At 18.6% G+C, this 14,605-nt stretch overlaps 5 protein-coding genes across 5 annotated transcripts; 2 read left to right on the top strand and 3 right to left on the bottom strand.

Annotated features, from left to right (window-relative positions):
• Window positions 1–292: 292 nt before the first annotated feature.
• PRELSG_1466800 (conserved Plasmodium protein, unknown function) lies at window positions 293–1,528 on the top strand (the record flags this gene model as incomplete). Its single annotated transcript, XM_028679773.1, has 1 exon — window positions 293–1,528. One exon carries the CDS (start codon window positions 293–295, stop codon window positions 1,526–1,528), a length of 1,236 nt encoding a protein of 411 aa, XP_028535453.1.
• A 771-nt stretch (window positions 1,529–2,299) lies between these two features.
• Window positions 2,300–3,642, top strand: TMK (thymidylate kinase, putative; the record flags this gene model as incomplete). The annotated part of the gene is made up of 7 exons (XM_028679772.1): window positions 2,300–2,352; window positions 2,507–2,589; window positions 2,686–2,794; window positions 2,906–2,996; window positions 3,080–3,188; window positions 3,318–3,427; window positions 3,562–3,642. 7 exons carry the CDS (start codon window positions 2,300–2,302, stop codon window positions 3,640–3,642), a joined length of 636 nt encoding a protein of 211 aa, XP_028535452.1.
• An 878-nt stretch (window positions 3,643–4,520) lies between these two features.
• PRELSG_1466600 (coronin, putative) lies at window positions 4,521–6,817 on the bottom strand (the record flags this gene model as incomplete). Its single annotated transcript, XM_028679771.1, has 3 exons — window positions 4,521–6,116; window positions 6,371–6,462; window positions 6,784–6,817. The coding sequence occupies 3 exons, from the start codon at window positions 6,815–6,817 to the stop codon at window positions 4,521–4,523; spliced, it is 1,722 nt and encodes a 573-aa protein (XP_028535451.1).
• A 1,107-nt stretch (window positions 6,818–7,924) lies between these two features.
• On the bottom strand, window positions 7,925–8,991 carry PRELSG_1466500 (conserved Plasmodium protein, unknown function; the record flags this gene model as incomplete). The annotated part of the gene is made up of 3 exons (XM_028679770.1): window positions 7,925–8,068; window positions 8,185–8,231; window positions 8,778–8,991. 3 exons carry the CDS (start codon window positions 8,989–8,991, stop codon window positions 7,925–7,927), a joined length of 405 nt encoding a protein of 134 aa, XP_028535450.1.
• A 2,229-nt stretch (window positions 8,992–11,220) lies between these two features.
• PRELSG_1466400 (coronin, putative) lies at window positions 11,221–13,686 on the bottom strand (the record flags this gene model as incomplete). The annotated part of the gene is made up of 4 exons (XM_028679769.1): window positions 11,221–12,776; window positions 13,295–13,366; window positions 13,451–13,538; window positions 13,630–13,686. 4 exons carry the CDS (start codon window positions 13,684–13,686, stop codon window positions 11,221–11,223), a joined length of 1,773 nt encoding a protein of 590 aa, XP_028535449.1.
• Between the last annotated feature and the right edge of the window lie 919 nt (window positions 13,687–14,605).

The raw sequence follows: 14,605 nt of genomic DNA, 5'->3' as shown, positions 1-14,605 counted from the left end.
AAAATATAGTAGAATTTTAAGTTAATATTTGTTTTAATATATTCCATTTTTTTTTATTTTACAGTCTTTATAAGTAAATTTTTATTATATTTTACTTAAGAATAATCTACATTTTTAGAAAAAAAGAATAATTTAGCTTTTCACATTTTTATACTATCATTTTTTTTTTTTTCTAAGAACTTTTAATGGATTCTTTTTGTTTATTCACTAAATTATTTTTTAAATGATAAAAATATAGTAAAATAAAAATAGGAAAGATATATAGAATCAAATTTAAAAAAAAAAAAAAAGAATGTTCCAATTTATTGATAAAGCCTTTCATTTGCCTTTAAAATGTTTTACTAGTTTTGCAAATAAAATAAATTATAGTAACAAATATAAAAAAATTTTATTAGGTAATAATGATTTTTCTCATGATACACTATCAAAATACATTAAAATTTTTAGAATAAACAATTATAACTTCATTATATATGGAATATTGCATGGTAACATATACGAAAAAAGTTGTAGTGGTAAGGATTGTTCTGAATTACTTAAAAGCATAAAAACAGATTATGTATTATTAGAATTGTGTGATTATAGATTAAATAGAATATTTGATATTATTTCTAAAAAGAAAAATAATTATAGTAACAATTATTCGAAATTTACTTATTTACCCAGAATACATAATGGGTTTCTACAATGTGAATTTTTACCAATTATTGAAGAATGCCTAAAAAATAAATTGAAAATTTTTGCGTATGACAGAAATATTAATATTATAAAAAATAGATTAGATTTAAAACTTTTATATGATACAAAAGCTTATAGAAAATTTTTCACTTATTGCATAGAATCAATATCTTTGAGGCATTATCCATATGATACTTTTGTTAAATTATACAATGATTATGATTTAAATAAAATTGAAAAAAAAGAAACAAAAAATGTTCAATCGGAATTAAATTTGGATTATGAGACTAAGACTAATTCAAATAATGAGAAAAAAAAAAATAATAATGTGAATGAAGATTCTCACACAAATACATATGAAAGTTCTGAATGCTTAAAAAAATTGAAAGTGTTAAATCTTTTGAACGAAAGATTAAAATCTCTTTCTAAGCCCACATACGATGTTTTGGTAAATGAGAAATGTAAATATGTTTCAAGTAATATTTGGGGATTTTTACTAAATAATGAAACCAATTTTTTCGAAAATAATTCTACGAAAAATATCGTTGTCGTCTGTAGTGCAAATATACTAAAAGAATTAGTTGAAGAATTAAATTTAACTTATATGAATTTAAGTAAAAAATATAATAATCAAAATTATGAAAATTTGATTTACGAAAACCAATATAGTTCTTATAATGATTATGTTAAACCACATTGGCCTCTTATAATTATTAAATATTATTTTATTCCATATTTTATTTTATATATTATTTTAAATATGTTGTATACATTTTGTTCATGGATATACAAATCTAATTTTCAAAAGAATTCATCAATTTCAAGTAAAATAATAGATATAGAAGTTTAAAGTACTGAATGTAGAATACACTTGAGGAATAATTTTTTCCTTTAATATAAGAAAAATCTCCTTTTTTTAATTTTTATTTATTTATTTTATTTTATTTTATTTTTCCTTTTTTTTTTTGTATTTAGTTTTTTAATACATTATTTTTAATATTTAATAATGACATCATTAGTAATAAAGTATAATCTTAAATATTAATTTACAAATAAAAAACTCTTTTTCTTTTTTCTCTCTATATATATGTGACATATTTTCCAAAATAATATATTTCTCTCCTTACACTTTAATTTTTTTTAAATAAAGTAATTTTTTTTTATATTATATCTATTTATTAAACAATATTTTGTTTTATTTATATTCTTTAATTATAAATTTTTTAACCTTATTTTTTATTTAAAAAAATTAATGTGCGAATTCTATTTTTTTTTTTTTTATCATTTGCGGCATATTAATTATTTTTTGTTATTTTTCTATTTTTTTTCTTAATTATTCCATTTAAATAATATGAAAAATTTATATTTTTACTTTTTAAAATTTTATATTCAATAGTTCAGTGTATTTTTTCAATTATCACAAACTTTACAAACCTATTAATTTAAAGTTTTTCTTTATTATTTATATTATTATCTTTATAATTTAAAAAAAAAAAGAAAAAGAAAAATATATCTATATAATAAAATTATATGTTTCTATGTATTAATTAAAGTATATTTTAAAATTTTGATAAATGACGAAATTAATTGAAGTATATCCTTCATAGAAATAAAAGAAGCTATGAGTCATTCAAAAAAAATTGGAAAATTTATAGTCTTGGAAGGACTCGATAGGTTGGAATGCTAAAATGCTTCTCTCTAAAAATGAAGATAAAAAAAATAAAAATCTTTTAAAAAAATAAATATAAAAAATATAATTATACTGTTAATATGAATATTTTTATGATTTCTAACTAAAAAAGTAAAAATTATTAAAACATATTATCAGGTCCGGCAAGTCAACACAGTCAAAATTGTTAGTTGAGTATTTGAAAAATGAAAATATTGAAGTTAAGCATCTTTGTTTCCCAAGTATGTCATTTAAAATAAAAAAATATATAATTAAAATCTTTTTATATTAAGTTATTTTAACATAAAAATAAAAACATAACAAATAAATTATTTAAGACAGAGAAACACCTATTGGGCAAATAATTGCAAAGTATTTAAAAATGGAAAGTAGTATGCCAAATGAAACAATTCATTTACTATTCTCAGCAAACAGATGGGAATTAATGTCATAAAATATTAATTTTTTTTTTCTTTCTATTATTTCTATAAAACTATAAATATATATATATAGTTGAATTAAAAATAATTTTCTTTTTTCTTTTTATAAATATATTAGGAATGAGATTAAAAATTTATTGCTAAAAGGCGTATGGGTCATTTGTGATAGGTACGCATATTCAGGAGTAGCTTATTCTTCTGGAGCTCTGGTTTTATATATTAATACAACTATTTTATTTTATTTTGATTATTCTGTATACTTATTTACATATTTATTATTTTTAATTTTAAGAATTTAACAAAAAATTGGTGTATGAATCCGGATCAAGGTTTAATAAAGCCTGATATTGTTTTTTATTTAGATGTTCCACCTAATTATGCTCAAAATAGATCCGAATATGGTTACATAAAATAAAATTTTATTATTATTTAGGAATTAATTATAAATATTCTATAATAAATTATTATAAAATTATATTTAACACTTTTTTTAAATTTATTTTATTTTTTAATATAAAAAAAATTCAAAGGTGAAGAAATATATGAGAAAATAGATGTTCAAAAAAGAATTTATGAAACTTATAAACATTTTTCAAAGGAAGATTATTGGACAAACATTGATGCTACCAAAAATATTAATGTAACAAAAAAAAAAAAAATTTTAATAAAATGTGAAACCTTTCACAATATATATCGATATTATTTATTATATTTTTTTCATAACTTATATTTTAAAAAATATCACTTAACTATTTTAATTTTTAAATAATTTAGGAAATACATAATGACATAATAAAATATATAAAGAAATTAAAAACAGTTAAAGAACAACATTTTAAGTTTTTGTGGTCATAAATATTAAATTTTTTAAATATAAAGTAATGAATCTTTATTTAAATAAATAAAAACTTTCTGTTATTTTTGTTTTTAATTAATATATTGTTCATTTTTTTTTTTTTTTTTTTTATATGTACATATTACTATTTTTTTTTTTATATCTACTATGCTATTATTTAAAAAAAGAAAATAAAAAGAATTTAATTTGTTTCATTATTTTATATATATACATGTTGGTATGAGTGTGCGAGTGTGCGTTTGAGTGTATGCACAAGTTATAAAAAAAAATGACTGCATTATCTATAAAAAATTATTCAACAAATTTCTTAATTAATATGGTTTATTCTAATGAAAATATAAAAAAGAAAAAAAAAAAAATGCATCAATAATACAAATTAAAATATATACTATTGACAATTATATAGATTATAATATATTGTGTCATTAAAGAAAAAAAAAAATTTTTTTAAATGAATAAGTATAATATTTAATATCTAGTAATTAAGACAAAAAAAAAAAAAAAAAGTCCAAAATTTTTGAAATTGCCTTGAAAATATGTATATGATTAAAAAATATTAGATTAATACTTAGAATATGTGTATACATGAATTTAATTTTAACTAAAAAAAAAATTAAACAATTCAAGAAGAATTAATAAATATATTTTTTTTTATAAAAGAAAAAAAAAATAAATAAAATAAGAGAAAATAAATTAAACATATTTAAATATATAATAATAAATATTACTTTATATTATAAAAGAAATAATTAAGATGATGAAAGATAACTTTTAATGCCTTTTCTATTTTTTTTTTTATTATAATTTCATTTAATTATTTACCCTTTATTTATTCTACATATTCACAAATATGGGTATATAAATGTATATATTCTATTTACTCAACTATTTCCTTATTTTCATATGTACATTGCTCCACTTTTTCATATCCCACTGCTTCTCCCATTTCATTTTCGTTAGAAATTTCTTTATTATCCTCATTAACATATTTATTTCTTTTTTTACATAATTTAATATGCTTAACATTTCCAAAAAATTTATTAAGATTATTTTTAATTTTGTTTCCTTTTTCATTTTGATTAGTATTTTCTTCTTTATTTTTAACTTGCTTTTTAAGATCACTTATGGTATTTTCAAGATATTCGATATATTTCTTATTTTTTTCATACTCCTCACGATAAAACTGATTTTCCTTTTCAATTTTTGATAAATCATCTTCTTTACAACTGTTGTTATGAATACTTATACCACCACTGAAGCTTTCTAATGAATTATTGTCTTCGTTATTCTTTTTAAAAAAGGTTATCCTTTGCGTGAATTGTCTAATAATGGAACTTTTTTTGCTTGCTATGGGGTCTTGTATAATAATACTTTTAAATGATTTAGGAATACTTTTAAACATTTTAGTAATTTTTAAGTCATCATTTGTCAATTCGTTTATTCCAATTCTTTTAATATCTAAATCTACTCCATCTACCCAATTCTTTGAATCATATTCAGGATTATGCACAATTATAGGAGGATATAAGTCTTTTTGAAAAATAGAAGAATTTTTCCTAGGAACAATAAAAGATATAGGTCTTATAGTGTTATTGTTTTCATTTTTATAAACCCTTCCAAGTTCACATCTATATATATCACACATTTGTTTTGGTAAAAATCCAAATGATCTAAAGGGTAAATTTGATTTATATTCATCTACTTTATGTATATTACCCTGTGAATATTGATAATATCTACAGTTTCCATCACCTTTCCCAATTAAGTAAACAATTCCTAAGTTTTCATCATAAAAAGGAAGCAAAGGTGCAGATGCGTTATCTAGAGATATAGAAGTAAGAGGAGTTGTTGTATTTTTAAGATCCCATAATTTTATTTCTCTCATATTATTTTTTGAAAAACCAGTACTTAAAACGCAATTATCATCTCCACATAAGCCATCAATCCATATGCTTTTTGCACTTTTACCTCCATTATGCACACTAAAACTGTAACAAATTTCTTTTTTTCTAGGATCTATAATATGTAGATTTTTATTAAGGCACGTGCCACTTAACAAATTTCCTTTAGTATTCCATTTTAAGGAAGTCAATTTTTTAGGCATACTTATTTGAAAAGCTTTCTTTTCATTATCTATATCCCAAATATTTAAAAATGAATCAAAAGCTGTAGAAGCTAAAATATAATAACTAATGGGATTCCAATCAATAATTGAAACTTTTTTTTTATGTCCTTTTAAAATACAAGCAGGATTCGTAATCTCTTTTATATCTTCATCTTCATGTGGTATCTCCCAAATTCTAACAGTTAAATCTTCTGAACTTGAAGCAATAATTTGATTATAGCACGGATTAAATGTTAAGTCTAGAATATTAGCTGTATGACCTTTCATTTTTATTATTGGAGGATTTCTTATTTGATCCTTTAGTTTAATAACCCCAAGCATTCCTCCTCCTTCAACTTCCCATGGTGTCTTCAAAAAAAAAAAAAAATTTTGAATATGCCCATAAACAAATTACAAGTACATATATATATATATATATGAATTTTTTTTTTATTTAAAAAATAAGATATAAATTTTATATTTTCTAGTGCATTTTTGTTAACTTTTTATTAAGATTATTGATTTAAAAAAAAAAATTTTTATATCTTATAAAATTATTTTTTATTTCTCTTTATTATTTTTAGACAATTTATCTCATTATTTCTTTTAAATATATTCTATACCGCTAAATACACGGTACTACATGCTATACCACACGATTCCATAGCTCTTGTGCAGATTCTTAAATCTCCGAATAATTTATTCGAAGGCTCCGCTAAAAAAAAATTTTTTTTAAATTATTTTAAAAAAGCTTCATTTTTAAAATAACATAATCATACATACATATATGTATATATATATATATATATATATATATATATATATATATATATATATATATACATTATTAAATATACATAAATATTAAAAAGAAATTTGTTATTATATAATATATTTAATTTTCATTCTATTTCAATTTTTATTTAAATTTCGTTGTAACGTTATTATTAAAGAGATTTATAAGTACATATTTATCCAAAAAATTTATCCATAGAAAAAATGAACATATTATTATATGTATTTTTTATTTTCTTACAGTATAAATTTTTTATATGTGGAGTGTTATTCATTTTTTTCTAAAGTAGTTTTTTGTACATTAAAGTAATCTGTGTTGTTAAAAAAAAAAAAAAATTATATTTTCTTTCTTAACCATGCCATAAACAAGTTTTATATGTTAAAAGAACAAATAAATACAAATGGGCGAAAAAAAAAAATGCAACTTAAATTATGAATATTTTATCTTTTTCTATTGTTATATATTCTTAAAAAAACAGAAGTATTATTACAGCGACAAAAAAAAAAAAAAAAAAAAAAGACAGAACATATCTATGTTAATATATACATCATTATTGTATTAAATATTTGTTTCTTGTTACATAGAACTCATTTATTAAAAGTATATCGAAAATAAAGAAAAAATTATTTTTTGCTCATCTAATTATATATATATAAGCTAATTAAAAGCTCTTTTAAAATTCTAAAGTCTGATAATCATTTATTTGCTCTAATCTTTTCTTCTTTTAGTTTTAATTAAAAATATATTTTTATATAGGAATTACTAATAATTCAGAATAAAATTTAGGTTTTTTTTTTTTTCTTTATACAACTAATATATATAAATAAAAATTAAAAAACCAAAGCTTACACACATAATTGATTTTAGCATATATATAAATACTTTTTTATTTTTAAGCTTTTATAACTCCATGCAAGCTAAAAAAAAAATTATAAAAAAGGAACATAAGTATCTATTTTTTTTTCATTTAACACATATAAAAAAAGTTTTCCTTTTTTTTATTTTATTTTCAACACAACAGATTAATAAAAGAAAAAAAAAAATTAACTGAAGCACAAAAAAAAATAAATTTTAGTTTTTCTAACTTTTTATCTTAATATTATTTTATTTTACAGATATACCAAATAAAAATAAAATTAATTGTGAAATATTATTTTCTTTTAGTTTTATATTTATTTATTTTATAATATTTTTTTAAATAAAAGATAAGTGTTTATATCTTAATATAAAATATCATATGTTCTTTTTCCATGCTTATTCACGTAAGTAAAAAAAAAAAAAAAAGAAAAGGTATCTGCACGTATTATTAATATTTGTATTTTTTATTAATTTTAATTTTTTTATTTAAATAAAAAAAAATTGGAATGATTTGATAATAAAGCTAAAAAAGTTCATGGGGTTTATAATTCCTATCTATAAAACAAATGTATAAAGTTAAAAAAATAAATGCTACCAAAAGCACTACCGAATAACAAATAAGAGAAATATATACATGTTTTCCTGATATCACATCAACCAACGAATCCTTTTATAAAAATAAGATATAATGTTATTATTATATAAAAATGAAATAAAAAATATTGCATTAAAATATATTTTCAATTAATAAATGTAATAATTTATATATATATATTATATTACTATAGCTCCCCAAGCGCATATAATTCCTAATATACAAAAAATATAATCTAAAAATTAAAATAAAAAAAAAAAAAATAAATGTATATATATAAGAATAATATTCAAAAATATGAAAACATTTTTTTTTTGTATGTAGAAACAATTAAAATGTAAAAAAAAAAAGCTAATATAAAGACATAGTTTTCATAACATAAAAATATAAATTTTCAAAAAGGTGATATATTTTTAACTTAAAAAATTTTGTAAAAAAGATACAATAATAGAAAATATAAAAAATGAAGTTATAAAGGGAAAATTAACTATACAAAAGAACATAACAGAAATAAAACTTTATATTATGATAAATTTTAGATAAATACATAACATAAAATACATAAGACAAATATATAGAAAATATTTAAGAAAATTTAATATAAATAAACTGTTAATGTAATTTCTTGAGGTAACTATAATTCAAAAAAAAAAAAAAAAAAAATACATTTTCAATTTGTAAAAAATTATAGACACCTCTTTCTCTGTATATATATATTTATATATATATAATGCATATGTAAATTAATTATATAATTTCAATAAAGATAAAAAAATATTACTAATTGAGCTAAAAATTTTTTTAGAGTAGTTATAAATTTTATTATTTTTTTTTTTTATATATCTTTCGTTGTATTTAAAAATATGTCTGTTTTTATCACAAGAAATTTCTGAATTTTGCTTGTCACAAGAAATTTGGGTTTCCAAATTGGTACTTCTTGTTTTCTTGGACGAATCAGAATTTTTTTCATATAAGTTATCACTTTTTTTTCCCATCTAGTTCTTAAATATATATTTCAAATAATTTGTGTAATTTTTTAGTTCATTTTATAAAAAAAAATAAAAAAGTTAAGGATTTGAAAACTACAATGATTCTTAAAAATGAGTAGTTTTAATAAAAAAAAATTCGTGCACTCTTTTAACTAAAATTCAAGATTAAAAAAATATGTTTTACGTTAAAACCATGAAAAATGAAAAAAGTAGAATTTCATAAAAAAGAAAAAAAACTCATTTTAAATTAAAAAGAAGAAAAGAAGAATTTTACAAAAATTAAAAAAACTTTAACATTTAGAAAAAAAAAAAAAAAATAAATTAAAATAAAATTAATGCTAGCTTAAACATAGCGAAAAAAAATTTTCATAAAAAATTATATTGTAGAATATTTTTTAATGTAATTTTAAAGAAAATATACTTTAAAACTATTAAATGTTTATAAACATTTATAAATAAAACAAATATATGATAAACCAATTATATTTTTTTTTTTTCCTGTATAAGTATTTTTACTCGTAATTTTTGTTAGTATTTACCAAAAAAAACGAATAGTTGTTTACATATTATTTAATATAAATAAAAAATAATATATATTTTTAATAAATATTTTAGAATTCGAAGATTAAATTTATTAAATATTGAAGAAAACAAGAAATATATATGTACACAATGATACAGCAAAAGAAAAATTTTAATTTTTATTTGTACGTTATATAAGTTTTGCAAATATAAAAACTAAAAAATTAAAATATTTAGAGTTTTAAAAAAAACCTTTTGATTATTGTAAAAAATTGTGATTAAAAATGTAAAAAGAAAAAAGAAAATCTCAAACCAAATTTTTAATATTTATTTATAGTTTATAGAATATATATATATTGCACTATATTTTATAATACATCTCTTGTGTATGTATAAAAAAAGTAAAAAATTAATCTTAAACTTTTGATTATTCCGTTAACATAAATATTAATCTTTTATGTAACAAAAGATGAAAAAGTATAAATTATTAAGAATTACTTTTTTTATATAGTTATCAATATAAAAAAAAACTTAATGTTTTTTTTTTTTTTTGTATAATCATCTTCTGATATCTTATGATTTATAGGTACCGGAATAATATAAGACACATATCTTTAATTTTTTCTAAACATTTTGCATATTTTTTTTTTTTTTTAAAACTATGTATCTATATTAATATAATCAAGAAATATATAAGTTATGAACAATTTTTTTTTATTAATATAATTTTTTAAAGTCACTGTATGTAAATAATTATTTATGTGATATATTTTTATCATTTCTATGTAAGATCAAAAAGTTAACTGTTTCCTTATAAAGAAAAAAGAAGAATAAAAACCAAAGATTTAGGTATAATTTTAAATTAATAATAAAAAAAAAAATTAAATTATAATTCTTTTTTTCCTTTTTTTACTAAAATATAAAAAAAAATAATCCACAGAATAATTTTGATTTTATAATTATAATATGTATAAATAATAAAAAATATATAAAATTAAAAAAGTTTATAAACAACAATAAATCCATCTATAAAGTTTTAAATATGTATTCATAATAAAAAAAAAAAAATATATAAAAAAAGGAAAGTATATGTAAAAGTTTAAAAAAAAATATATATTAAAAAATAAAAAAACAAAAAAAAACTCATATTTTTTTTTTATCTTTTATGTATTTATGTAGATGTTATGTTTCTGTTAAAATACATAAGCAAAAAAAACTCAAAACTATTTCTAAAAATATATCAACAAATATATATATGTATTTTATTTTTTTTATATAAAATTTAATTTTAATGATTTTATAATTATTTTTAAAAGTTAATTATCATTTATCCTAATTTTTTTTTATCCTTCTACCTAAAATTTTTTATTTATTTCACTACACATATAATAGATCTAAAAATTATGAATTTGTCTACATTATTTCTCCTTTAAATTATAAAATTTTTTTTATATATTTTTGATTATATTTATTATATTCAATATCATTTTTTTAGTTTATATATACTTATTAAAGTATGTCTTTTCATTTTACTATGATTTTCTCTTTATTTTATATAACTATTTATTTTATATAAATTACAAAAAACCAATATTTTCTTATAAATTATTTTTTTGTTTTTCATTCTATTAATTTTTTTTTTTAATTTTGTGATATTTTCTAATTATTATTATTTCCTGTATCGTGATTAAATATTATTTTATCAAAAAAAATTTAATTTCTTTTTTTTAATTTTTCTTTGTATTTACCTCCTCCAAGAGAATTATCAGTACATTTTTTTACGTTTTCTTCTTTTTTGTTATCACTTATATGCAAAGAAGATGGAAATGGCTTATTTTCTTCTGTACTTTCTTGTTTCGTTGTGAGAATTTGTTTATGATATTTTTTTTCAATGTCTTCAAGGGATTCTTCCTTTTCATAATGTTCGCTTTTACTAGAACAAAAATGTTCTAATACTTTAATTCTTTCTTGTAACTCTGAAACAGACTTTCTTAACTCTATGTTTTCTTCTTCAGTTTTTGATAATCGTTCTGATAGATCGTTTAACTGTTCTATGTTATTAGTTGTACTATTTTTTAGACTACTGTTGGCTGTACTTTTTCTTTTCCTATCATTTTTTTCATCAGCAATTTTTTTATCTTTATTAGATTTAAAAACATTATAAAACATACCTTTTGCTTTGAATTTTTTTTCATTTTTTTCTTCCGACATTTGGTAGTTTTTAATGGAATTATTTTTACTTAAAGTAGAATTTCTAGAAGAATGATTGTTAGACTTGTTAGAATATCTAAATTTTTCTGATATAGTTGTAAAAATAGAGTTATAACTAACATTTTTATTATTACTATTATTATTACTATTATTATTACACTTCTTGAGTAATCCTTGCTCTTTTTTATTTGGAATACCTAAAAATGGTCTCCTTAAAATGGGTTTTTCAACAAAGTTCATCCATTCGTTTGCAGTGAAAGTAGGCTCTACAATAAGGTCAGGATATAAATCTCTCGGAAATTGCTCTTTATTTTTTCTAGGAACTATAACAGAGCTCATGTAAATGGTTCTAGATTCCATTTTGAATATTTTCGCAACTTCACATTTTGATGTCATACATTCCGTTTTAGGAGAAAAACCAAATCCTGCATGAGAAAATCGGGATCTAGTCCCTGTTAACGGTTTTATGTTTCCACATGAATAAAAAAGAAAACGATTAATAGTTTCTCCTTTTCCTAATAAAACAATAATACCTAATCCTTCATCATAGTAAGGATATAAAGGAGAAGGTAAAGAATCTAAATCAATCACATTTATCGGATTATCTATACTTCTTATATCCCATAATTTTACTTCTCTGCAATGATTTACACTAAATCCCGTTGAGATAATATTATACTTAGTTCCAGATAATCCATCAATCCACATAACCTTGGGTTTTTTAGGATCTTTATGTGACTTTACGCTATTTATTATTTTATTTAATCTTACATCAATTATACTTAATTTGGTACTGCTATCAACATACGATAATAAAGAACCATCTAAATTCCACTTACAACATAACGGAGCCTTATTTAGATTCAGACTAAAAATGTTTTTTTCATTTTCTACATCCCAACAAATAATTTTCTGGTCTTGACCAATAGACACAATGGTATTATTTACGACTGGATTCCAATCTAAGGAAGAACATCTTTTTGTATGTCCATTTAAAATGCTAGAATGAGTTAATTCATCTTTTAAATTATTTGTATTCCATATTAATATGCTTCCATCTGCATAGAATAAATATATATATATAATTTATAATAATGCAGTATACTCGATACATTTTAATCTATGTAACATAATAAAAAAAAATATTTTCTTAAATCAAAAGCATTTTATATTTTCATTAAATATATACATATGTGTAGTAAATATTTTCTTTTATTCTTATATCAATAAATGTGCGACCGAAATAAAATTAAAATTTTTTCATTGACACTACTTTTTATTTATTTAAGTTATATTTTTATTTTATTTTTTTTTTTTTTTTTTTTTTTGTGTAAGTTCAAAATAGTGAAGAATCTTTATATAAATCATTTTAAATAATTCATGTAAAAGTAATATTTTTCTTAAAATTTTTACATTTTATCATACTTTTTTTTTTAATTTCTACATATAAAAAATATATTTTTTTTATTCTTATATTGTAAAATACAGAAATTATATTTATTAAATTTTATCTTTACATCTTTATAAATATAGCTATATCTTAATCTACATTTTTATTAAATTTTTCATCTCATACCATCTCCTGTTGATGCTATTATGTTTTCATAATGTAGATTATACTGAATGTCTTGAATTACTCCTTTATGTCCTATTAAAAAAATAAAATAAATAAATATTTTTTCATTTATTATTTAATTTTATTATTATTTTAGTTTTTTCTTAACAATTCTACCTCTTAATTTATATATTTTAGGATTCTTTTTTGAAGAATCCAGTTTCATTAATCCTATAATTGTTCCTTCAAAGGATGATAATCGAAACTAAGTAAAATTTTTATAGAAATAAGAATTCAGTATATTAATATTTCTTTTAAAAAAAAAATGTATAATTTTTTCATAATAGAAAAATTACAGCTATAGCTTTCCTTGAACAAGCGATTCCTTCAAATTCAATTGGTCTACTACACATAGCTACATTGCTATAATACTCTTTGTAATCTTCTACTTTAATATGAATTTTATTTATTTATTTTTTTTTTTAATTGTAAAATTAAATTTTTATTATAAATATTACTTTTAAAATATAATGATCAAATACTATTTTATATATATGTAATGCATTTTTTTTTTTTTCTCCATAATATATGAATTAAATTTTTATCATATAAATAAATTTTCCTTCTAAACACAATAATCCATATAATTTCATATATAGACAATGTATATTTTTAGTTTTTTCATTTTAATTTTTTTTTTATTACATGCTAAATTTTTAATTACAGCGTGTTCCATTGTTTTTATCCAGTAAACCAAAAAAAAAAAATGATTTCAATTTTTCTTTTTTCAGCAAAAAATGTTAAGGTGAATTAATAAAAAAATTCTCATTAATCTTCAGTTAATAGTTTAATTTTAGAATTTCAGAGCATTACTCAAAGTAATATCTTTATTTTATTTCCTTTTTTAAAATAGTGTAAAAATTATTGGTAAAAATACTATTAATTGTTGTTGTATTTTTCTAATTTGACAAAAAACTATATTGTCATTTCTTAAATATTCAAATAACTCAAAAAAAAAAAAAAAAATACAAGATAATTCATTATTTTAAAAATAAAGAAGATAAAGAAAAAAAAATTTTGTATTCTCCTTTAATTTGGCTATATACACACACTAAATTAAAATGTTATTTATTAAAAATTACGATATCGGTTTTCATAAAGCATTAGAATAAAACAACTGATAAAATATAAAAAATGATTCAAGTTATATTCAAATATACTAAATAATGTTACATCATTTTAAATAAAAAAGCTATAAAATACATATATTATCTTTAAAAAAAAAAAATGATTTAATGGTTTTTTTTTTTTTTTTTTTTTTTTTTTATTTTT

This window comes from Plasmodium relictum, assembly GCF_900005765.1.
Source record: "Plasmodium relictum strain SGS1 genome assembly, chromosome: 14".
NCBI lineage: Eukaryota > Apicomplexa > Aconoidasida > Haemosporida > Plasmodiidae > Plasmodium > Plasmodium relictum.
This window is presented reverse-complemented; position numbering and strand designations above follow the sequence as displayed.